This window comes from Schistocerca gregaria, chromosome 1 (genome assembly GCF_023897955.1).
Source record: "Schistocerca gregaria isolate iqSchGreg1 chromosome 1, iqSchGreg1.2, whole genome shotgun sequence".
Taxonomy (NCBI): domain Eukaryota; kingdom Metazoa; phylum Arthropoda; class Insecta; order Orthoptera; family Acrididae; genus Schistocerca; species Schistocerca gregaria.
The window spans coordinates 1,030,637,304-1,030,664,295 of record NC_064920.1 but is presented as its reverse complement, the minus strand read 5'-3'; the positions used below and the strand labels follow the sequence as shown (position 1 = coordinate 1,030,664,295).

The following is a 26,992-nucleotide window of genomic DNA, read 5'->3' as shown; positions in this document are numbered from 1 at the left end:
GTCCATTCCGTCTATTCTGTCAGAATTGTTTTGGTACTTTCCTTCTGAAGATCCACAGTTATCACACGTTCACGTGGATATATGCACTCATACTCCAGTAATGAGTATTTGATCCTTGTTTGTTCTGAGCAACCATTGAATTAGGAACCAATAAATGTACATCATTTGTAACCCTTATTTCATTACAGTAACTGATAGTTCTCATCACTACTTAGTAATCTGGCCACACAGCTATGGTCCAAATGTTAGAGCCATCCCTTTCCTTCCTTTTCCTTGTGCGCAACTCCTTTACATGAATCTGGACTGTAGTTGTACAATGACCAGGGATTATCAGTGCAAGTCAGTGGCAAATTAGATTGACTGCAGCCAACCCCAGTGGCGCGTCATACGATCTTGCATGAAAACGGTGGTTTCCACACAGTTGCACTCTTCCAAAGCAGGAATCGCGTGCTGTACAAGTAGGTCTCGACAATGTGCAGACGTCACAGTACACCTGACAGATCCTCTGAGCGTATTCGGTTCAAAGAAGACGGACCGAGAATAAAGGTGGCTGTGAATCCACACCACACAGTCACATAAGGTTAGTGGAGTATCTCTTGATGCACAACTCGCATTTTGACAGTACTCTATACTCGACAGTTCTCTGTATTCACTGTACCCTCTACTGTAAAATATGCCTCGTCACTCCGTAGAATATTGCCCGTCCACATGTCATCGACTTTAATCCGTGCTGGAAACTGCGGACCAAATTCAGAATGTTGCTGCAGATCATAAGGTTTTAGTTGCTGCGCCATCTGGATTTTGAATGGGTACCAGTCTAGTATAGACCACAAAACTTTCCTTGCTGTTGACCAAGAAACGGATAATTCCCGTGAGATTGCACGAGCACTAGCCCTGCACGGGTCACATGCTGGATGATGAGTTACAGCAACAGCAACCTCTCTATAACTTCCACCGGTACAGGACGTGTTCCTCTTCCAGATGCCACACCAAGCTCCTCCCGTGTTTTTGAAATTCGTTATCATCTTCTTTAAACCATTTAATGACATCGGACCTCTAATCAGACCTTTCAGTCGGCGATCTCTCTCAGTGCAGCACCGTAATTGCTACCGTGCTCCAATTAGTGACAGTACGTGCGTCATATGATAGGAATCTATTACCGACGCACCTAGTTTGTACGTCTGGTGAGTGAGTGAGATATGCCTCCTTTCCTGACTTAGCTGTTCGTATGAATGAGAATGTGATCATTCCCAAGGAAATGATGAAAACATAATAGTTTGCGACATAAGCTGCAACGAATGAACGCAACAGTTTCACAAATCACGTAACGTAATTTCTCTGTGCTGTGTCAAAATGTATGCCTTTAACTTTTTTGAAGTTGCTTTCCGTTTTGGAAGTTTTGAAGCTTGAATTCCTTTGTTGTAACATAGTTCACACCCTTTTATTTATTGTTTTCATTTCAGTGAGACGTCTATGTGGTATCTCAACTGCTCTCACTATTGATCACGTTTACCTGCGATGGTAACATATTCTTACCACATCATTCATTTTCCATAACCAATGCATAGTATGACAACTACCAAGACTACAGAAAGAGATCAAATATTTCAAGGATTGGATGGACAGTTCATAATGTTGTGAAAAAAATGAATAAATGAAAATAAATAACACGAGGGAGTACTGGTCACGGCTTGCCCGCTTTACAATCTAACACCATGACACCTTTTTTTTATCCCCAGCACTCGTGAAAGTACCTAAAACTACAAAAAAAAAGAAAAGCTAATACCATCTTTACTTTTGCCCTAAACGTTTAAGAAGAAGCTCCAAAAGAAAAGCTCAACCATTTCAGGCGTTGGCTTTGTCACGAAAGTCCCCAATAACTTCTATCAAAAAAGGAAAAACGAGGAAAGAAGGATACGACGAAGGTAGTTTTTAGTTTTTTGTTTGTTTCTTTTATTTTTTTAGATTTTAATTACAATTTTTATTTTTTATTTTATTGTGAATGAATACATCTTCGCCACTAAAGCACATCCTCGCAAAGACTGGCTACCGCCTTCGACATCAGCGGGAAAGAAACTCCTTCGTGTTGGCGACACAGCAGTAGATCACTGATGCACGTCTTCTCGGAAGTGTGTATGATTAACCATTGAGGGGATCGAATCTGTAAAATGAAAGAAGGGACAAATGTCAGCTGCTCCTTGCATGAGTGATCCAACTGCGATGGAGGTTGTGGAAAGCTCTTTGGAGAAAGTTTGAGAAATATTGTTGGTACTTTGAGTGCTTGACAATTATACAATGTTGGTCATTGTACGTTCATTGCCAGAAGTTGAGGGCTGATTTGGAACCACCATCAAACAGGCAGTGGACTGCGTGCCAGCTAATCCGAGTGACTGGGTAGGTCTCTGCACGCGGAAAATGTCCAGGAAAAGAATCATTTGTGGGATGATAGGCATCTAGCGGATCAGGAGCCAAACATTAGTGGACTCGCCACACACAAGTCGATGGCTATCGTCGTCATGCTCGCCACACGTGAAGGTGCCAGGTGGATTTGGTGGAGACGTGATTGGTAGACCTGCTTCCCATTAACTGTCACATACCAGGTAGACTGGACGTTCAGTGCAAATCGGCGGAAGCCAGGATTGCACTGAGGCTTACACTATCTTGTCTGTCGTTAAATGTGGAGATATTCATATAATGTATGGTATTCGTGAGCAGTAAAAAGGGCAGAAATGATGTTTATGTTAATCTCTATTCCAGTTTTCTGTACAGGTTCCGGAACTCTTGGAACCGAGGTGATGCAAAACTTTTTTTGATGTGTGGATTTCGGCTGCAGCTGAGATGAATGGCATCACAACCAGGTTCGATTTCGTAACAAGTCATCAAATTATAGTGTCGATGATGTCGAATCGCGACCAGCATGGAACTTGGCGCACCATTCGACAGCTATGCTTTTTGACAGGCATGCTGCCTCATTCTTTATTCTCCGATTAATATCTACCAGTGTTTGTACTTCAGCATCCAAGAAAAGAATAACAGCACGTTAGTTAGTTTTGTTTGTGTTTGTGAAAGTTTTCATGTGATATATGTTGCTATATGTTAATGCTCATATTCTTTGACTCACTTGAATAGGAGATACGGAAAGTCTTTCTCGCTGTTCTTCTTCTGTTTCTGTTGAAAAATAGACGACATATCTTAATCAGTAGTGTGGTTTATGGTCGCACTTTTTCATGGGAAGCGAGTCAGTCATCTTCTTTTAAAACTACTGATCTCCAGTCAGAAATACTTGGACGTTTGGTGTATTTAACACAGGGTACAGGACTACATCTATCATATACTTAATGTTTCTTCTATAGTTCAAGATTCATCGACATTTGTGCGTTATGCAGTGCTAAAATAAGTGCTTAGATATATAAAATTAATCATTTCGAATGTAATTATGTTTAATAAGCTTGAAGAAGGTTTAAAACTCGTGAAAGAAGATTGTATATATGGAAGAGACCTGGAGATACCACAACGTTTCAGACATGTTGCATAATGATAAAACTGGAACCAAATTTTAAACCATAAAACGCCGGCAGTGGCAAATGTGGACCCTGACCTTATTATATCGGTTATGATCTGCAGATTAAAATGGGAGAAATTCCGGAAACGTAGGAAATTAGGGAGATGGGACCTGTACAAATTAAAGAACCACTGGTTGTTGAGATTTTGAAGTAGAGCATTAGGGCCCGTCCACACGCAACGATCTGTCTGCGCACATCACATCTGCGCAGACAGATCGTTGCGTGTGGACAGAAGATTCGCACCAACATGAGATGTGTGCAAACCTGGAAGTTGGAGTTGGAGGTTTGAGCGAAACCTCTCAAATCTGTGGGTTCAAACCACATCTGTGCAGACAAGTTGGAGCGTATGGACAGGAGATCGCCGCAAATCTGGCACGAAACAGCTGTTTGCTCAGTCTAGTGTTTGTGTTTGTGCGCACAGGGCATTAAAATGGTTGATACTCGTCAGTGTTCTCGAGAGTTTGTGAGTGAATTCATAGAAATATATAGAAACCACCCATGTTTGTGGAAGATTAAAAGTAAAGAATATAGTGAGCGAGACAAAAAGAGAGCAGCATACAATGATCTAATTGAAAAATTGCGAGCAGTTGACGCCTCGGCAAACAGAGAAACAGTAATAAAAAATAAAAAAAAAACGTTGCGAACTGTTTACCGAAAAGAGTTATTCAAAGTTCAGAAATCTAGACGATCTGGTGTAGGAGTAAATCAAGTACATCAGCCAACGTTATGGTATTTTGATCTGTTTGGCTTTCTTAAAAGAGATAATTATAAGTTTCGACGTCCATCCGCAAATAATTTCGCCAGTCGTTAGGTTCACCCTGCAACTCTCGCAGTAAATTTACGTGAGAAAACTGCTTTCGCTTTTGCAGCCACTGTCTACACCATTTTGACCGCTTTCCCTGTTTCCTGCGGTTGGTCTGAATGTTTTTTGCAACACAATTTGCGAACACAGACCACAACAGAACTTCCTCCATTTCTATATTTCAAAATAACTAAATTAAATTTTTGACGTTTACGGGGAGCGTAGTCTCTTGCCACTGAGATTTCTTTTCTACACCGTCAGATGGTGGGCGAATAGTAGATTGGGGTTTGTGTCGTGTGAATACACCACATTTGCAGCGATCTTTTGGATGTACAGACATCTGCGACGATGTCTGCGCAGACAAATTCGTTGCGTGTGGACCGGGCTTTACGCAATGATTAGATAAAAAATGGGAAAGTGGACCAATAGAAGAAGGATGGGTAGCCTTGAAAGAAATCCTTAGATAACAGAAAAGATATTAAATTTAACTCCCAAAAGAAGAAAATATAAAAATATAGCAGGCAAAAAGGAATACAGATGATAAAACTGAAATCGATAGCAAGTGTAAATGGCAAGATATTAATACAAAACTGTGGAAGCTTGCATGTTTGTGGGAAAGATAAATGCTGCTTATAGATAAATTAAATAAAGTTTTGGAAAAAAGAAGTAGCTCTATGAATGTCAAGAGAACATATAGCAACTTAATATTAAGCAAAGATAGGAAGGCTGAATGGTGGATATATAGAAGGGCTAGAATGAGATTTTCACTCTGCTGCAGAGTATGCACTGATATGAAACTTCCTTGCAGATTAAAACTGTGTACCAGAGCGAGACTCGAAATCGAGATCTTTGCCTTTCGCAGGCAAGTGCTCTACCGACTGGGCTACCCCAGAATGACTCAGGATGCATCCTCGCAGACTCAGTCCTGTCAGTACCTCGTCGCCTAAACTTTGCAAAAGTTCTTCTGCGAACCTGGTAGAACTAGCACTCGGCATGGCACACAGTATAAATCTGCCAGATAATTTCATATAGAAGGGCTTTACGAAGGAAACGAATGTGAAGAAGATAACATGAAAAGCAAAGAGGAACCAGGTGAACACAAGAAAGGAGATACTATACCATGAGAAAAAATTGTCAGAACACTGAAAGACCTAAGTCAGATCAACTGACCTGTATTAGACAACATTCGCTCAGAAATAATCACATCCTTAGGAAAACATATAAAAACAAAAGAAAAAAAACCAGAACAGACTTTGAAGACCCAATGGTACCTACAGGCTGCTGTGTCATCCTCGGCCCTTAGGTATCACCAGATGCAGATACAGAGATGCATGTGGTCAGCACACCGCCCTCACGGCCATTATCAATTTTTGTGACCGGTCCCACTATTTCTCAATCAAGTAACTTCTCAATTGGCCTCTCAAGGGCTGAGTGCACTACACTTGTCAACAGCACTCTGCAGACCCAGACAGTGACCTATCAAAGTGCTAGCCAAGCCTGACAGCGCTGAACTTGGTTGATCTGATGAGAACTGGTATTACCACTGCGGCAAGGCCGTTGGCTAGGAGAACACACCATGACAATTATTTCACCTTGTATGGAAGAAATATGAGACAAGAGAAATACACTCAGATTTCAAGAAGAATGTAATAATTACAATTTCAAACAATGCAGATGCTGACAGGTGTGAATTTAGCAAACAGTTTAATAAGACATGGTTGCAAAATACTAACAAATTATATAAGGAACTACAGGAGAATGAAAGAACTGGTATAAGCCGACCTCAGGGAAGATCACTGAGATATGCAAGCACACACGAGTAAATTCTGACTTCACAACTTTTTTTTACAAGATGAACAAAAGGTAAGCAAATATTTTCTCATGTATGTTTATACCATTTGTAGAGATAGAAAGAAAACTTGTGAAAATGTTGACTGGAAGGCATAATCTCAGATTCGGAAGGTAGCGATGATAAATTACAGGGGAAGAAAAGTTATCTACAACTTCTATAGAAAACAGGTTGTAGTTACAAGAGTCGAAGAGAGTCAGTATTCGACAACAGAGTTAGACAGGGTCGTCACATTTCCATGATGTTATTCCATCCGTGGGTTCAGCAAAGGATGCCCAGGAAGAAATTCAAAAGAGAACTCAAGGTCACGGAGAAGAATTGAAAGTTTTAAGGTTTGCTAGTGACATAATTCTGTCAGAGACAGCACAGGACTTGCAAGATAAAACGAACGGAATGGACAGTGTCGTGAAAAGAGACTGTAAGATCAATATCAACAAAAGTAAAACAAGGGCAATAAAATGTGATCAGATTAATCAGATGACACTGGTGGAATTAGATTCAGAAGTGATATACTAAACGCAACTGATGATTTTTACTATATGAGTAGAAAATCACTGACCTTGGTCAAAACAGAGAGGATATAAAATGTAGAACGACAATGGCAAGTAATTTGTTTTTGAAAAAGAGAATTATTTTAACATTTAATATAAATTCAGATGTTAAGGAATCTTTTATGAAGGCATTTCTCTGGCTTGTAGCCCTTTACTCACTTCATATAAGAAGAGAATAGAAGCTTTTGAAGTGTTTGTGCCACAGAAGAATATTGAATGTTAGATGACTATATGGGATAAATATTGAAGAGCTACTGATTCAAAATGAGAAGAGAGGAACTTGTGTCACAACTTGACCAAAATAATTGAAATTCATTCCTGAAACTCAGTGTAACTGGAGCAAGTATAGATGTACGACCTAAAGCGACATATGAAAATTTGTGCCAGACCAGGTCTTACTACTTAGGCTATCCGAGATTGCTCCGCGGACCGAGTGTGTCACACACCTATCTGTTTCTTCTCATAAATTATTAATTGATTTACTCACACTCGCACATCTCGTGATTCCCGTGCAGGTTTTTCAGAATCAAGACAACAAGAAATCATAGACTATGATTGTCATGTTCATCACAGGCTCGTCTTCGCATTATATCTATTTATATTTTGATGACGAACTACGATTTCAAATACTGAAACTCATTCCTGAAATTCAACGTAAGTGTATCAGTCATATATGCACTACTTGGGTCGGTTCGTGGAGCATGCTTGGATAGCCTAAGAGGGAAGGTGACCGCCTGCGATATGCGGGAAATGCGGGTTTGGGTCCCTTTCCGCCACAAATTTTCATAAGTCGCTTTACATAGTGCTTCTCTATTACAGTTAAGTTGAGTTTCAGAAATAAATTTCAATATTTGAAACTGTAGCTCGTCATCAGTTGCAAATATAAGACGAGGACGGGTCTGTCATGACAATGACTGCTACAGTCTATGATTTCTCGTTGTCTTGATTCTAAGAAATCTACACTAGATTGACAAAATGTGTGGGTGTGGGTAAATGAATTAATAATTTATGAGAATAAATAGATAAATGTGTGACGTATGGAGATTTGGGTCGGTCCAATTAACAAACTCAGATGGCCTAAGTGGTAAAGCGACCATTTGCGATATGCAGGTTCGAGTCCCTGTCTGGCCCAAATTTTCATATGTCGCCTTAGGTACCACATCTATGCCTATTACATTTCAGTTTAATTTCAAAAATAAATTTCAGTATTTTAAACTGTAGTTCGTCATCAAATGTAAATGCCCTAAAGAAGGAAGGAGTTGATGGGTCTGTCATGACAATGACTGCTACAGTCTATGACTTCTCGTTTCTTCATTCTAAGAAATCTGCACTAGATTGACAAAATGTGTGAGTGTTGGTAAATGGATTAATAATTTATGAGAATAAATAGATAGTTGTGTGACATATGAAAATTTGGGTCGGTCCAATTAGCATGCTCAGATAGCCTAAGTGGTAGGGCGACCACTTGCGATATGCGGGAAATGTGTGTTCGAGTCCCTGTATGCCCCAAATTTTCATATGTCGCCTTAGGTAGCACATCTATGCCTCTTACATTTCAGTTGAATTTCAGAAATAAATTTCAATATTTTAAACTGTGGTTCATCATCAAATGTAAATGCCCTAAAGAAGGAAAAGATTGAGACATCTTGAGATGTCAAGGAACCGTCAGTTTGGTAATAAAAGTGTGAGTGGCAAAAATTGTGAAAGTAGAACAAGGCTTTTCTACAGCAAGCATGTTCAAATGGGTGTATGTATGTTACATTAGTAATGAAGAGATGAAGAGGTTCGTACAGCGTAGATTAGCGTAGAGAACTGCATTAGAGGACTGAAGACCACAACAAAAAGTGGAAAGGCTCTAGAATCGAAGCTTATAGTAATGATGATGATCTTGCTGGAGAGTAGTGCATACTTAGTGCATACTATGACCAACTCATTACATTCTTTACAAATTTCAAGGTAATTGGATTATTTAAAATTGTAACTACAGCACCGTGTCACAGTTGTTGTTTCCAAGTCATTTGTGCTGTCAGGCCAGTCTTTGACAGAATTACAACTGTCGACGAGCCCTGAGTTCCTAATCTAAAGGTTGATAATCAGAGTGCTATCAAATTTATTAGTGTATCGCATTAGGAATTCCTATGCCATAACTATATAAGTAACACTTTCTTTGACGTTGAATGTAAAATGCCGTTTATTAATGTTCATATAATACACATTTGATCGGAGCACTGTTACATCGCATGTTGTTTAAGCAAAGTACACGCAACCACTATACTAGCAATAACGGTCGCTGCTCGCTGTGGGTGACATCACGATAACTATCAGTACGACGCCACTATAGAGGGTAGTCGGAAAGAGCCTGAAAGCTTGTAAGGGTGATGCAGGGTATATTGTCCTGAGAAATAGTTGTTAAAAAATCTATACATGGTGCCGTTTCTGAGTTAATTAAACTTGAAGCTAGCCAATCAGACCGTTGCGTACACAAATTCAAGCAGCCCACCCGAGATGGTGTTGCCAAACGTGTTCTTCGTTTGGTTTTCTAAAAGCGAACAAGAGTTTTACAACCCTTGTTAACATGTGTTGATAAAACAAATATCCCACTAGATTAATCTGGGGGCGCTCTATCGAATGGGCATTTGAAACACCCCTTTAGAAACCATTTTGTTTGTATCGGTAAACAAACCGGCACTTTCCGTCGACACTAAGCATCTCATGAAAGACTTGATGAGCACTGTTGGCTTTGGTTGACTCCAGCTACAGATTGCAAAAATAAATTCAAATATCTGCTGAAACACTAGGCCGGCCACGGTGGCCGTGCGGTTCTAGGCGCCGCAGTCCGGTACCGCGAGACTGCTACGGTCGCAGGTTCGAATCCTGACTCGGGCATGGATGTGTGTGATGTCCTTATGTTAGTTAGGTTTAAGTAGTTCTAAGTTCTAGGGGACTGATGACCTAAGATGTTAAGTCCCATAGAGCCATTTGAGCCATTTTTTTGAAACACTAGAGAAAACACCCACGACAACACACCCCATATAGTAGCATATTATTTTATGAGCAATCTAAACACCCAGAGACACATCTTTATTTTAGTCAACTTGTTAAGGAGAAGAAGATAAGGGTAAGTTACACACCCACCAGCAAACAGCCAGCCTGCATTCTTAGAAAAGGTCTACCGTTTGGAAAGTTACGGGTGAATGAAGAGTACTGTTCAGGCAGTAAGTCATATCCCTCCTTACAGTGCCTAAAAGGATGTCTATAAAGTGCATGAAAACTTCATTCAGACCTACAAACAGTACTCTTGATGTGACAGCGTTGAGTTGTTACTGTCACGAAGTCAATAATCTCCTTGTTGGGAAGGCACACCAACGTCACACACCACGTCAAGTTTAAAAATTTACTGTTTGAAGTGAACTAATAAAAGTCAACTGCAAGGGTTCGTTTTAATGTCTCGATTAATGTTTATTGTGTCGGTCAGATAATTATTCAAAACTCAGTCTGCATATCATCTGCAGGCTTTTAAATTAGCGAAATAAAATTATAATCCATCTTAACTTTACATATCATGTTCAAGTAAATTAATGCATTAAAAGGAGAGCATATTGCTTGATAGTGACAGTTCATTAGTACTACAGGCGTCAAACGAACTTAAATCCTTCCTAACCATTGTTAATTCACAACCACAAACATTCAAAATTATTTGATCTTCAGCTTGTGGTCTCACGATTGCGTTCTCGCTTACCAAACACGAGGTCCCGGGTTCGATTCCCGATGGCGTTAGGGATTTGCAAGTGCCTCGAGATGACTGGGTGTTTGTGTTGTCATCATCATTCATGGAAGTCGCGAAACTGGACTAAGCAAAGGTTGGGAATCTGTGCGGGTGCTGATAATCACACAGTTGAGCGCCCCACAAACCAATCATCATCATCAAAATTATTTAAAAATTTTGATCATTCTTCACAAATTTATGCAATATGTTAAAGAAGTATTTAACGTATTGCTGTGCTTTTCTGTTTCAGTTCCTTTTATTCCACTGATAATTACTCTATCAGCGAACCTTTACTTGGACTGCTTTTCTGCAGCACAGATTCGGGACCAACTTTGTGTTCTGAGTTCTGTTGTCCTGTTTGGCTTATTTTGCTTCCTGCTTAAGGTAAGAAATATTACATACGTAGATTCTGAATTATGCTCGTGAATCTCTAGATAGTTTATCTGGTTAAGCTTGTAGGTAGTGGGGTGTGGCGTGGTAATTATTACGATAAATAATCACTCGCACTCCCGTCACTTGCTATGAACACTTTTATTCTTGCAGTGTATGCACAATGCATGAAGCATAGAGTGCGTACTACAGAGGACTCTTCTGGCTAAGATACAATTCCCCCCCCCCCCCCTCCCTCCACAAGCGCGGAGCATGGTGACTGGTGTACATCGTGATGCGTTGCCCTCCTTGCGATGGTGAGGGCCAACATACCATAGTCTGCCAGTTGCCTGGCGCGTGAATTCAGCGGCGGTGCCGATGGAATGGTGGCGGTGTCTGTTGGTATGTTGGTGGCTGGTGGTGCGTCGTCCGGTGTTGTTGTGTCGAGGTGGTCGGTCCAGCAGTGATGGTGTCCGGGGTGTCAGTCCTGAAATGCTCCGGGGCTGACACGAGCAGGTAGCCGTCCGGTCCACAGAAAGAGTGGATTTCAAACCTGCAGTGTCGATTGTAGGCGGAAGGGGCGTGGGGTGCTCTAGTGACCTCAAGAACGTGCTGTATCCCGACTGTCTGTTGTCAAATTCGATCCTAACCACGAGTAGTGAGTCCTGCAGTGTTACAGAAATCTCTTGTACAAGGTAGTTTCACAGGTCTAGGCTGACTGTGAATTGGCTTGAGAGGCATGGAGCTAGGACCAGTGGAGGGTAAACACCGGGTGTGTTCACTAAAGTCCATGCCAGTTTTAGGCAGTTCAGCGACAGGGTGTTTGTGACAGTAGCTGTTAGCATGCATTGAAGAAATCTGGTCAGGATAAGTAGATATGCAAAAGGCACTCAGGTGTGATTCTGCGGTGTACTGACATCACTTATAAGTCATGGGATTTTCTCAACCTCATCCCCCCCCCCCCCCCCCCCCCAATCTCCCGACTGACAATGGCCAATTGCCCTATGTATAAAATGGTGGGAAAATCAATCATGGCAGGGAATTTAAAAAATAGCCCAATTGCGCTAGTGTGTTTCCTGTGGAATTAGTGTTTTAGTCCTAAGTATTCACTTTGAATACTGGGACAGACTTTGTGGCATTTGAATCCAAGACTTGGAACACTGGCACTATGAATAAAATGGTGGGAAATCCAAGTTTTGGTGGGGGTTATCCATTGCTGCTGTGTAAACAGGGCTGTTAACCAAGTATAAATCAGAACGAAATTCAGGATGGCCGATTTTCATGCTGGATTATCTGGAATATTGGCACAGGCTGTATGACGTCAGAATCCAAGGCTTGGAATACTGGCACAAGCTCTGTAACGTCAGAATCAAAGGCTTGGAATACTGGCACAGGCTGTATGACATCAGGATCCTAGACGCTGACGTATATTACTCGGACAGGCTCGGTGCCATCAGACTCTAGCTCAACCAAACGGGCTATTTATAGCAGTGTGGAGTTTTGGAATACTGGCCCAGACTTGTGATACAGGCACAACTCTAATTTGATGTCAGAATCCAAGACGGGTGACCTGGAATACAATATGGCAGTCGAATATGGCGACTAGGGAATATTGTAACAGGTTCTATGTTGTCAGAATCCGAGTCCTGGAATACTGGCTGTGCCTGTATGATGTCAGGGACAAATGTTATTTATGCAGGTCCGGGCCTGTCTGCTGACCTGCACACTCAGATGTGTATGGTCATTGCTTCTCCTAACTCTCTCTCCACTTGCGAATTTTTTAAAACGAACATTGGGGGAGGAGAAGAACCCCTGCACTGCTGCCCCAACTTATCCCTTTATGTTAAAGTCCAATCTGTATGTTGTGCAGTAGGAACACTTGCATCAACCTTTAAACAAATACCTTGCTAGGGAGAGCTCCCTAATCCACACTTGCAAAGTTTTATCATCACTAAATTGGTCTAGAAGTCTACTCCTGTCTGCAGTACCCCCACTAATAGTGCGGAGTCTTGCCACCATGTACCAGTGACAGCTCCATTCAGAGAGAAATCCCACACATACTACCGATCCGATGACCTAATGTGAAATAATTATAGAAGTCCCGATTCGCAATGGTAGTACACAGTTGCAACAGCACTGTGGCTACAGCAAGTGTGACTCAAGTTAACATGATGGAGAGCATGAAAAATGCAGGAACTGCTCTCCTGCTTTAAACCTAATAAAGAGAATTTAAAATTCATGTAAGTTGAAAATAACTGATAACGCACACATATGTTCTGGATGGAAACTAACAAATCTAGAGATGTGCATTCATCTTCCTAACAGTAGATACTTAGTGTGGTGGCTCTGGAACAAAAGTGTCTGAGATACTACGCTTGTAAAATTCACCACAAAAAATGGTGTGGGGAATGAATGGTGGCTATTTACCGACAGCAGCTTAACCAAACCTCACAGAGCCCTCAAACACCCGAACTTATATGTGTTAGGCATGTAGTAGCAACATTTCAATGTGAAACACTTTTGTACTTATTTACAAGTCGAATGATGATGATGATGAGGTCCCATACTCCAAGGAGTGTAGGGGACGATACAGCAGAACAGCACCGCTGTACTAGGAAAAGTCCTAGTGGAGGTGGTTTGCCATTGCCTTCCTTCGATTGTATTGGGGATGAATGATGATGTTGAAGACGACACAACAATACCCAGTCATATCGAAGCAGGAAAAATCCCTGACCCCACTGAGAATCGAACCCAGGACCCTGTAAGCGGGAAGTGAGAATGCTACTGCAAGACCACGAGTTGCAGACTAACAAGTCGAATTGTACCCATAAAAAATGTGGCAAACACATATGACACGAATGTATGATATTTTTTTTTACAAGAATAGAGAGCAGTACCATACTTGTACATGATATTTGAGCACAAAAGCCGAACTACTTTCACAACAGAGTACAGTGCCAACAGATGGCAGATGACTGTAGCATTGCCAGCAATACAGGAGAGACGACACACCACAGACCGTTACCTCAATCTGATTAAGAGAACATGAACGCTATACCTCGAGAGCCGGTGGCCTAGTGGGAAATCATGGGACAAAGTAGAGCACCTTCGTAAATAGACCACGGTTACATGAATCACACGACTCGCTGCTGAGCACGGCCCTGCCTGGAACATGGACAGCCTGCTACACAAGTTGCACGCCAGCTACAGTGCGCAGCGAATACAGTACAGAACAGCACTGTGCTTGACATCAGTGTACAGAACAGCATACCACCTAAATCCGGTAGGAATATGCCGAAACAATTTTGGAAGCATCAAATATACGACCAAGATCAATCTTGCATTGAAATTGATAAATGTACTACAAAATAATCAGTTTTCCACATCAATCGTAAAACTTTGACATGAAATACTTATAACATCAGACGTCTCCAAAGAATTTATAAATGGTGACAGGTGACATACATACAGCAAATTACTGAATTTTCACGTCAGTTTTATGGTGAAACCAACGAATAATGTATCATAATAATGAAGTTTCCACTTAAGTAAGTGTTAACCCACTTTTCTGGTGTAGTCTTATACTTTGACACTGAAGAGCCAAAGAAGATGGTACACCTGCCTAACATCGTATAGGGCCCCCGCGAGCACACAGAAGTACCGCAATATGACGTGGCGTGAACTCGACTAAAGTCTGAAGTAGTACTAGAGGGAACTGACACCATGAATCCTGCAAGGCTGTCCGTAAATCTGTAAGAGTATGAGGAAGGTGGAGATCTCTTCTGAACAGCATGTTGCCAGCCATCCCAGATATGCTCAATAATATTCTTATGCTTGGAGAGTTTGGTGGCCAACAAAAGCGTTTAAACTTAGAAAGGTGTTCCTGGAGCCACTCTGTAGGAATTCGAGTTGTGTGGGGTGTTGCATCATACTGCTGGAATTTCCCAAGTCTGTTGGAATGCACAATGGTCATATAAATGCAGGTGATCAGACAGGATGCTTACTTACGTATCATCTGTCAGGGGTCCCATATCACTCCAAATGCACACGCCACACACCATTACGGAACCTCCACCAGCTTCAACAGTCCCCTGTTGACATGCAGGATCCATGGATTCATGAGGTTGTCTCCATACCCGTACATGTCCATCTGCTCAATACAACTTGAAACGAGACTCATCTAACCAGGCAACATGTTTCCAGCCCGATGTTGGTGTTGACAGGCCCAGGCGAAATGTAAAGAATTGTGTCTTGCCGTCATCAAGGTTGTTGTTGTTTGGAGGAAAGAGACCAAACAGCGAGGTCATCGGTCTCATCGTAATAGGGAAGGACGGGGAAGGAAATTGGCCGTGCCCTTTCAAAGGAACCATCCCGGCATTTGCCTGGAGCGATTTAGGGAAATCACGTAAAACCCAAATCAGGATGGCCGGACGCGGGATTGAACCATAATCCTCCTGAATGGCAGTCATCATGGGTACACGAGTGGGCCTTCAGCTCTGAAAGCCCATATCGATGCTGTTTCATTGAATGGTTCATACATAGATACTTGTTGATGACCTAGCATTGAAATATGCAGCAATTTGCGGAAGGGTTGTACTTCTGTCACATTGAATGATTCTCTTCAGTCATTGTTGGTGCTGTTTTTGCAGAATCTTTTTCTGGCCACAGCGATGTTGGAGATTTAATGTTTTATCAGATTTCTGGTATTCATGGTACACTCTTCAAATAGTCATATGGGAAAATCTCCACTTCATCGCTACCTCAGAGATGCTGTGTCCTATCGCTCGTGCGCCGACTATAACACCACATTCAAACTCACTTAAACCTTGATAACCTGCCATCCTAGCTGCAGTAACTGATATTACAACTGCACCAGACACTTGTTGTGTTATATAGGCATTGCCAACCATAATGCCTTATTCTGCATGTTTACATATCTCTGTATTTGAATACCCATGCCTATACCAGTTTCTTTGTCTGCCTCCGGTAGCTGAACGGTCAGCATGACGGTTTGTCAATCCTTTGGGCCCGGGTTCGATTCCTGGCTGGGTCGGGAAATTTTCTCCGTCCAGGGACTGGGTGTTGTGCTGTCCTCATCATCATTCTATCATCGTCATTGCCTGCAGGTCGCCGAAGAGGCGTCAAATTGAAAGACCGGCACCTGGCGAATGGTCTGCCTGACGAGGGGTCCTAGCCATACAATTCAATTAAAAAACAAAAAACAGTTTCTTTGGTGCTTCAGTGTAAAAGGAATGTTGTATGATAACATTGAGTTTGGTCATGTTGGTCCACCTTCACCTCTTTTTGCACCAATATAGTGCTACGACTCTTTGTTACATGGATTGGACAAACTCTTGATAGGTTGAAAGAGATGGAATGTTGTTATTCTGTCTTCAAAATGTTCATATCTGTGGGAAAATCTTATGGGGCTTAACTACTAAGGTCATCAGTCCCTAAGCTTACGCACTACTTAACCAAAATTATCCTAATTACAAACATACACACCCATGCCCGAGGGAGGAGTCAAACCTCTGCCGGGATCAGCCGCACAGTCCATGACTGCAGCGCCTTAGTATTCTGTCTTCAGAAAGGACATAAGAAGTTTTCCAAAACTGTGCAGCCAACTAATAATATAGACCTATGGTTGTGTGCATAATTCGCAGAACAGGTATAGTTCTGACTTACGGTAGTACTATGCATTGAATTATCACATTAAGATATTCACATTTCTACCACAGACCCAAATTCACCAAACCTTGGAAGCTGACAGTTTTGTTTGTCTTTCTTGAGAATCAGACATATGTACACATGGTGGGAGTGCAAAACATTCAACAAAAACTTTCTGATGGTGATTTAATGCCATTCAACGGTCTTTAAACATACATTGAACTAGCAAGTTCCGAGCACTATAGTTGCAAACTTTACAGGGATGAAATTACTGCCCTAGACACTAAACACATTGATTGTCTCTGACACAATCATCCATAGGTTTTGAGAGGTGTATAACATCAAATTTTTACGAAATTCACCTCTGATTACGATTAGAAAATTATGGTATATCCAAATGATTCATATAAAATGACTATTAGTGGCGATAAATGTATGTGACAAAACAGTGATGTCTTATGAGAGTAATAGTACATTAGCTCTCATTTCTGATTAATTGTTAACGTGCTTGTAGAGGAAAATATGCTGTAATAGTTCACATAGACATGTGGTGGCTTGGCATACTGAGGCGACAAAAGGCATGCAATAATGATAAGACATATGCAGATGGTGGTTGCACGGTGCACACAAGGTAAAAAAGGGCAATGCTTTGATGAAGCTGTCATTTGTATTCAGATGATTCATGTGAAAATGGTTCCGACATGATTACGATCGCACCACGGGAATTTACAGAATTTTAGCCGGCCGGGATGGCTGAGCAGTTCTAGGCATAACAGTCTGGATGCATGCGACCGCTAAAGTCGCAGGTTTGAATCCTGCCTCGGGCATGGATGTGTGTGATGTCCTTAGGTTAGTTAGGTTTAAGTAGTTCTAAGTTCTAGGGGATTGATACCCTCAGAAGTTAAGTCCCATAGTGCTCAGAGCCATTTGAACCATTTTTACAGAATTTTAATGTGGATTGGTTGTTGGAGCTAGACGCTTGGGATATTCATTTTGGGAAATCTTTAGGGAATTCAGTATTCTGAGACCTACAGTGCAAGGGTGTGCCGGACATTACCTCCTACTGTGGACAGTGCAATTGTTGACAGTCTTCACTTAACGACTGCGAGCAGTGGCGTTTGTATAGAGTTGTCAGTGCTAAAAGACAAGCAGTGTAGTGTGAAATCACATCAGAAATCAATCTGGAATATATGATGAACGTATCCACAGTGCGGTGAAATGTGCTGTTAATGGGCTAAGACATCATATGACTGACACAAGTGCCTTTGCTAACAGTACATCATCACCTGCAGCACCTCTCTGGGCTTGTGGCCATATGGGTTGGACCCTATACGACTGAGAAACTGTAGCCTGATCAGATGAGTCCTGATTTCAATTGGTAAGAGCTGATGGGAGGGTCAAGTATGGTGCAGACCCCACAAAGCCACTGACCCAAATTGTCAACAATGCAGTTAGAAGCTGTTGGTGGTTCCTTAAGGTTGTGGGCTATCTTTACATGGAATGAACTTAGTTCTCTAAAGGCACTGCAGTTCTGGACTGTGCGGCTGGTCCTCGCAGAGGTTCGAGTCCTCCCTCGGGCATGGGTGTGTGTGTTTGTCCTTAGGATAATTTAGCTTAAGTAGTGTGTAAGCTTGGGGACTGATGGCCTTAGCAGTTAAGTCCCATAAGATTTCACACACATTTGCATTTTTGCTATGGACCAGGTTCTCTGGTCCAACTGTACCCATCACTGGCTGGAAATGGTTATGTTTGGCTAATTGGAAATTATTTGCAGTCATTCATGGACGTCATGTTCCAAAACAAGGATGTAATTTATATGGATGACAATGCGCCATGTTAGTGGGCCACTTTTGTTTGTAATTGGTTTGAAGATCATTCTGGATAATTTGAGCAAATGATTTGGGCATCCAAATCACCCAATATGAATCAGATCACATTAGTGGGGCATAATCAGGAGATTAGTTCATGCATTAGTACATGCAACAATTTTGCTATTCTGGATGGCTGTAGAGACAGCATGGCTTAATATTTCTGCAGAAGGGACTTCCAACGACTTGTTGGGCACATGCCATGTTGAATTGTTGTGCTACACTAGGCAAAGGAGGTCCAGCATGATATTGGGTGGCATCCCATGACGTTTGTCACCTCAGTGTAGTCACATACTAAAAATCTAATTGTGATGGTGGTAGTAGATTCAATAGATTTAAACACTAGATCTCATGGGGAATACAGCTTGAAATAGGTTCCAAAGCAGCTGTAGGATTCTGAACCAACTGTATTGCAGTGAACCATCTATTCTTTTTGTGGATTACAGTGTTATATTGTCATCCCCAAGTAGCTGAGTGGTCAGTGCGACAGGATGTCAATCCTAAGGGCCCGGGTTCGATTCCTGACTGGGTCAGAGATTTTCTGCGCTCAGGGACTGGGTGTTGTGTTGTCCTAATCATCATCATGTCATCCTCATCAAAGCACAAGTTGCCAAAGTGGATTCAAATCGAAAGACTTGCATGCGGCGAACAGTCTACCCGACAGGAGGCCCTAGTCACACGACATTTACACTTTAGTGTTATATTTTAACTGACACATATTGTTGCTGTAGGCCTTGATGTGATGGAAATTTGATACTTATGTAGACGAAACAATAAATGCCAACCATCCTTCCTATAAACAGAATCTGATCTAATGTCTGGGCTACCACTATATTTTAAAGTGATTCCTCACACAAATTATGTTTTACACTATACATAGGTTATTTAACATTTTCAGCAGATTCCTATCCGCTATTCACTCATAGCGTCCATGCTTCCAGGCCATCATGAGTGTGTTGATCAACTTGACCATCCTGCTATAAGAATGGTGAAACTCACTGATGGCCAACTAGTACTGTAAAGTATGCAGTGCTCATATGGTGGTGAGAGCACTGAGATGGTTGATGATGATGGAAGCTGTAGTTTTGGAAGCATTGTGCTATAGTTGGGGTATATTTTGTTGGACATCTTGGTACAGTTTAGAGATACTGTATCAAGCTATACCATGTATGAGGTTAAGTGTTAAGAAGTTGGCACTGATCAGTTTCCTTCTTCATATAAATTCCCAAAGTCAAAACTCCATCCAAAATATTTCAGATTCATTAGAACACTTCAGAGGAAGAAGTCTCTGCTCTGAATTTCTAGCATGTTATTCACATGTGGCATTCCAACAAAGTAAACCCTTGGCATGGTAATGGTAGTTCTATGGCATTGTCCTGAAGGTACTAACCTGCATGACTCTAAGGTTAGAACCCATTACATTTGCGTGGACGTCAGAATACAAGATGGCTGATTTAGAGGTATGCAGGCAGTCCATTTTCCATGGCACAGCAGTTGTCTACTCCACCACTCACCCTCAGCATTCAGGCTTACTAGCCATCAAGTGGACTCGCCACTTGTGTCCCATACTCCGTAGTGAATAGTTGATCATTGCCATGAACTAAGATTTACCACATCCAGGCAGAAAAAACTCCCTCACACACTCAGTTGTAAGTATGAAACCATCCCTTTCCCACAATTTATATCATTCATTATTTGTGCATCTGTATGTGTGTATTTTTTATGTTTTTCTTTCATTTCTTCTCAATTCAACAGCTCCGTGATGTACAAAATGTGATGCCTGACACATCTGAGCACCAGCAAGAGCAGCAGCAGATATCAAACTGACATGCAGACACACTCCCTGATGCAGCTCCCAGCACTCTGGAGTGGAAATCAAGAACATTTGAGCACCAAAGTACCACAATCAGCATAAATCAAGTCAGGATGCAGACAAGCTCCATAATGCAGCTCCAATGGAGTGGAAATGGAGTCAGCCTGGAGAACTGTTTCCAGACTTTGAGTTTCCTCTGTATCCATCAGCAGAATCCCAACATCACCATGCAGACAAGCTTCCTGATGCAGGAGCAGGATATGGAATTGTTTCCAAACTTAAACTTTCCACTATATCCAGCACCTGCACCACTCAGCTCAGCTAAGCCATCATAGGGCACTGTCATTCAACACTACTTATAAGCTGACTGCCGATGATTGTGTGTTAATGTTGAGTTTTATATAGATTTTTAAGTTACAGTGGAAATAGAGAACATCCAGTGGGATACAAATTCCGGTTACACATGTTTGTGTTTTGTCACATCACATCGTATAGAGCATACATCAGTAGAGGATCAACCATCTACTGCTGTAGGTGCTGGCATCTTGGATTTTGAAGTATAAGTAAGAAGCCTTAAACCATGGATACACATTTTGCTTTGTCTGATAAGAAGAAGCAGAAAGTGCAGTTTGCAGAAGAAGGAGAAAGTGAGACAGTTTACACATTAATTGCTTGGGATTTTCCCTATCATGCTGCATGTATTTGTCCATGGGAACAGGTAGCCCCTGATCATAGTCACTTCCATAGAAGTATGAAGACCTATCAAAAATTTTGTCACCTGCACTGGATGAACACTGTAGATGATATATGTAGAGTTAATTCCCTGGGAAAGATTGTTCGTAGATACTAGACTTCAGATGCAAAACGTATTAATCACAGGAAAAGGTGAAATGTCATGTGTATGAGGAAACAAAACATATTACAACTTGTAAAAGGGGAGTATTATTTATTATTGTACATACATTTTAATACAAATTCTGTGCATCGCTAATATACATTTGGTACTTTGTGAACTGTGGGAAATAAATCAGCATCATTAAAAATAAACATTGTCATTTTATCTACTTCAACTCTATTCAAAAATCTGCTTTATTTTTCATGTAATTGTTTCTTACATGCTTTAAATTCAGCATGTATTTCACAACCCAATTGGGTCACTAACAGACTTAAGAATGCCTTCTGTAACTTCCACTTGTATGGAATTTCTTCCATTAAATACCTGACAATATCATTGAAGAGTGGCTCAACATATGTTTGCCATAGATTGAGTCTCTTCATGATGATCTGTATTGCATTGTGTAGACCACACAGGTTTGTAACAATTGGACACTTTAAGTATATATATTGTGTTGGGTCTTGATATGTTAACTTCATCATATCACCACCAAACATGTGGATAATGGGTACACTGTTGTTGCCAAAGATTGATGTCTTAAGGGAATGGACTGTACTCAGTTGTCATAATGCAACCCTTGATGTAATTCAGCTTGCTGCACAGTTGATCCCCCTCCCAATCACTTAACTGCACTGTCATACCCTGTTTACAGTGCTAGTTGGCAGTGTGTGAGTTCCACCAGTCTTATATCAGTTTGATCAAGTTGACCAATATATTCTTGATGGCTAGTATGCCTGGGTGCTACAGATGAGTGGTGGACAGAAATCTGCTAGAAATATTAATTATGGTATGTACAAAAAAAAAAAAAAAAGAAGCACTTGTACTCATTGTGAAGCATAACTTAAAAATGTAGTGCTAACCCTAACGTTAGATCAGATTCTGTTTATAGGAACCATGGTTGGCAACTAACATTTCCTCTACCTTAATATCAAATTTCTATCTACAGCAAAATTCGGTGTTAGTCAAAAAATAATACTATCATCCGTCAAAATCCTACAGCTACTATGGAACCCATTGCAATCTCAATTCGCCAAGATAACTATTATTTGAATCTATTGAATCTGCTACTACTGTTACCACCACAACAGTTAGTATGGTACAATGCCAACAGAGCCTAACCCATCCACTTGAGCTACTATAGCACACTGTACTGTATGAGCACCCTTGCCACCATCAGAAATGGGAGGGGTGCGTGCAGTTTCTGGTGTGTGTGTTGTTGAACACTTTGATACTGCTTCTGCTAAGCTTCAACTGTACAGAGATGATAAACTGCAATTACTTGTACAAACACAGAAATGCAATTGGTTCAGAACTACATTCAGTAACTACTACTAACTTGTTTTTTTTTTCATTCTGTATCCTATTCATCAGGCAAATCTACTGTGGAACTGTCAGTATATTTTAGAGGGTGAACAGCAAAGGCAGGTAGAATTAGAAACATTTGGGAGAGACGAAGATGATTTCCAATTCGAAGTTTGCTTTCCATCCAAGGGAAAGCTCCCAAAAACTCTTCACTGAACTGTTGGGACAACAGTGCACCAGTAAAACGTCTCTAGGGTCAGTGTGTGTTAAAAGGACTGCATGTGTAAGCTGAGCAAAATCTACAGTGCTTTTGTTCAGTGCTATGCACTATTATTCAAATTCTATTTATTGAAAGCTCTCTATAGTTCTGAGCAGAGGAGTTTTTGGGCTAGCATATTAAATAGAAGAAATTTTATGGTATGGTCTTAAGTCAGTGCAGAGGATTAAGAAATGTGTTGAAATTAAATTCTTTCGCATGAGGCGGAATGTGCAGTGAGTGGAGTAACCAATGCTTAGTTACCTGTTGTTGCCATCGCTTTTCATTTTTGTATGTTTATTTAGTATAGCTTTAGGGTTGATTTCAATGAGGACGTAACTCTACTGCAAGTGCTGTTACAGCTGCTGGCACCAAAGAAAAAAAGTCTAATCACTTGGTTCATGTCATTATATGCCTTTTACATGTAAACTGCAAATATGCATTTTTAAATAGTTTTATTTTAACGAGTAATCTGTATTCCAGGAAGTACTTCAAGAGTACTGGTTGCTTGAGAATGGTTTGGATACATTATACGAAGAGTGTAGGGACCTTTTAAAGTACCTACAGTCTCCTTCTACCCATGGCAACAGCAACAGTTTTGGTGAAGAAACAATGACACTACGTAATGTAAGTTCAAATAATTTTTAGAATTTATAATTTCCTACTTAACAGCTGTACAAAGGTTGCTGTTATATCTAAGATTTTCTTTGCCTACCTTAATTGAATATTTAACAATAGTGATATCTTTCAAATTTCAGAACTTAGTTACCAGTACCATTTCCTGTTGAAAACATGTGAAGACTGAAATGATTTACTACTAGCCTGATACAAACTTGAACATAAAAACTACAGCATCGACAGAACTTGCAGTAACAGAGATTTGTTTCACAGTATCGAAGTTGAAGAAGTGCTCATAACTCTTAATGCATTCATTTTAGAGCCCATTTTTACTAGACTTTTTTGCCTCGAATTATAATTCGTGCCATATCCCTGAATATTAACCATTCCTCTGGGGACACCCTGTATGTTGTAGTTTATTAGGTCCACTCTTTTTCAGCAGTAGCAGACAGTATTACAAGCCTTAGTAGTTGCTGTATAAAATTTGTTTCCATGTCATTGAAGTCATTGTGTGCCAAAGTGAACATCAACTGTTTTAATTAACTATGTCAGTTTAGTGCTTCTGTGTATCTGTCTGTATATTTACTATGTCAGGTTCAATGGATTTTCTTCAAAGAATAGCTGTAGTGAGCTTCCTTTTTATTTATTTTTGTTTCTGTGTACTTGAGTTTTTCAAATTAGATCAGCATATTTAAATTTTGAAATACTTTATTGTTTATCTAATTTCATAAAGTAATGAAGGAATGGAGAGCTGCATCAAACCAGTCTCTGGACTTGAAGACCATAAGAAGTGTAGCGGCATTTGCCATGGTCTATAAGCTCAGCCTGCTGACTCGGGTCGTGCGTCCTTGGCACTTCAGGTGCTTCTGTAGCCTCGTTGCCTGTGACAATACTGTGAATCATCTGGTGTGCTATGTTGGTCAGTTCAATAGAGCTTCTTTTTTTCTTTTTAATTACTCTGATAGAGCATGCGTAACTAAAAAGTGCAAAGCACACTGCCCTTTGGAGAAATATGGGGTGTTGTCTGTGGATGAAAGCACAGCTAAACCAGTAAAAAATGTGTCACCAGGTGGGACCGAGACTGATCTTCTTGAAAAGTTTAGACAAGTGCAGAGACTAGGGAGCCAATTGTTGGTAGTTCTAATGTTTGGTTGTTACTGAAGCTGAAGGAAAACAGAAGTCAGATTGATAATAAAATAGAATATGCAGTAATTTCATTTGCGAGAATCTTGTTTGAAATGTGGAAGAAGCTCTGTAGACAGTTGTTCGACATTCAGTGTACGTTTTGGGGGTCACAACTCATTTCAGCTCAAATGATAGTTGTCACCTCAGTTAAGAGATCATTCTTTGTTCTTATTGTTGGTGAGGACTGGTACCTTACTGGGTGTATACACAGCTTGCAATACATTGTGTATTTCTCACAAAATGTGAGAGACCTTGCTTTGATCAATTGTTCCTTCAGCTTATTCCGGATAAACACTCGACTGGCTACAATGCATCAGTGGATATGTTGACTGTGCATGTCTACGTTTATTACGGAAATAAAATATGCAAATTCCTAGTAGAAACACGCCACAACTGTTAGCTGAAATGGCTATCAATGTAATCTTGTACTGAGGATTTTCTTAAAAATTGTAGATATGTTGAAACATCTTCTTTATTGATATTTTCCTCTGTGTCATTCAGTAACTTTGTCTAATAGGGTTGTGTTAAGGTAAGTCGAATTCTGCGTGAGTAATACCCTTAGTGAGCCTTCCATCCAATACAATGTATTTTGTTTTAGTGTCATGACAGTTGAACCAGTGTGTGTAGCTGGAAGGCAGAAAGCCTTCCTGACTATCTCACAAGCCATACCATTAATGTTAATACTGCTTCTCTGCAACTCTAATTTTCTCAACCACTCAGGTTTCCCTTTTTTGTAGCAGATTGCCAACTCAGTTTCTGCCGAGTAGACCTAGTACAGACATCGCCTCCCTACCTTCTGGAAGCAAGACCATGTGTGCAAGATTTACTTTTCGTATCTTGTCTCATTTGCTTTCCCTAAATATGATATGCACCTCACATAATGACATATCATTATTTACTGGTCTGTCTGGACAGACAACAAACTCCCTTGAGTGCACTTTTCCAAATCTGGTAATGACATAACCTCATGAGCTTCCCTACTATCCAGAATCAATAATACCTCATGCATCCTTATTTATATCAATTTCTCCTGCTATAGGTAAGTAGGCAGTATATATACCTTTGCCCCATTCATTCTTATCCTTGTTCCAGCCTTATTCAAAGCTAATGCTAAATTACTTTCTGTGACTTCTGCTGTAAGTCTTAATTATATTGGAAACTGCTTCTTTGCTAGGCATAATCTCAACATTAACTCTCATTCTGGGATCAACTCCAGATTGAGCCTTCCATTTACTATATGATACATTGCCTCCTGCGATATGATCACCTCATTCCTTGCATCACCCAACCGATCTGCCAGTCCACAGAGCAACCTTGCAATGGCCAACTTGTTATCCAACAAGGTCCTTTACTATTCTTGATATACATTAATGACTTATCATTCCACATTGATGAAGATGCAAAGTTAGTTCTTTTTGCTGATGATACAAGTATAGTAATAACATCCAAAAACCAAGAACTAAGTGATGTAATTGTAAATGATGTTTTTCACAAAATTATGAAGTGGTTCTCAGCAAACGGACTCTCTTTAAATTTTGATAAAACACAGTATATACAGTTCCGTACAGTAAATGGGAAAACTCCAGTAATAAATATAGACTTTGAACAGAAGTCTGTAGCTAAGGCAGAATTTTCAAAATTTTTAGGTGTGTCCATTGATGAGAGGTTAAACTGGAAGCAACACATAGATGGTCTGCTGAAACGTCTGAGTTCAGCTACATATGCTATTAGGGTTATTGCAAATTTTGGTGATAAGAATCTCAGTAAATTAGCTTACTATGCCTACTTTCATTCACTGCTTTCGTATGGCATTGTATTCTGGGGTAATTCATCGTTGAGTAGAAAAGTATTCAAAAACGTGCTAAAAAAAAAAAAAAAAAAAAAAAAAGGGAGGAGGAGGAGTGGTGCGTCCACACTATTTAAACCTGAGTGGGAAATTAATTTCTCTTGTAGTGTTGTCGAAAATCATGCCAAGTGTTTTTTTACAATTTCTTTTTTCTTTTTTAACAATTTCTTTTTGGTTAATTTTTGTATTTGGGTTGCATTAAATTACGTCACAAATACCTAAGAAAAAGTTTAAGGTGCGTCAATGTTTAGTATATCATTGGCACCTCATGTATGTAAAATAGTACTCAACTGAATGGCACTTTAATACCCATCACAAATATCAATTTGAAAATTTGTCACAAGAGTAACACCAGTCAAAGCTTGAAGAACTGAAAGAAAATTTCAAGCAGCATTGCAGTGAAGTAAGTGTTTTCTATCATATGACTCTTTATTATTTATAAAGATGATAAATAAGGCTATATTTTAGCAACATGCCAGTTATCGAATATCAGATTGTCAGCAACAAGGAACATTTCTGTTATGGTGTAAAGTCAAGTGCCAGCAAGCCAGGCTGGAATGATAGAGCCGAGTGGGCTGTGAGAAGAGATTAGCCAATTGCACACTGAATGGACCTCCCTCTGGGATGACAACACAACAGCAG

General features: G+C 40.5%; 1 protein-coding gene across 2 annotated transcripts in view; it reads left to right on the top strand.

Annotated features, from left to right (window-relative positions):
• Positions 1 to 26,992, top strand: part of LOC126313008 (uncharacterized) — an 88,107-nt gene that overhangs the window by 26,644 nt on the left and 34,471 nt on the right. For both annotated transcript variants that reach the window (XM_049992254.1, XM_049992252.1), the window contains exons 2-3: positions 10,782 to 10,915; positions 23,185 to 23,328. In XM_049992254.1, coding sequence (XP_049848211.1) covers positions 10,782 to 10,915; positions 23,185 to 23,328 — 278 coding nt within the window. The remainder of the gene's footprint in view (positions 1 to 10,781; positions 10,916 to 23,184; positions 23,329 to 26,992) is intronic.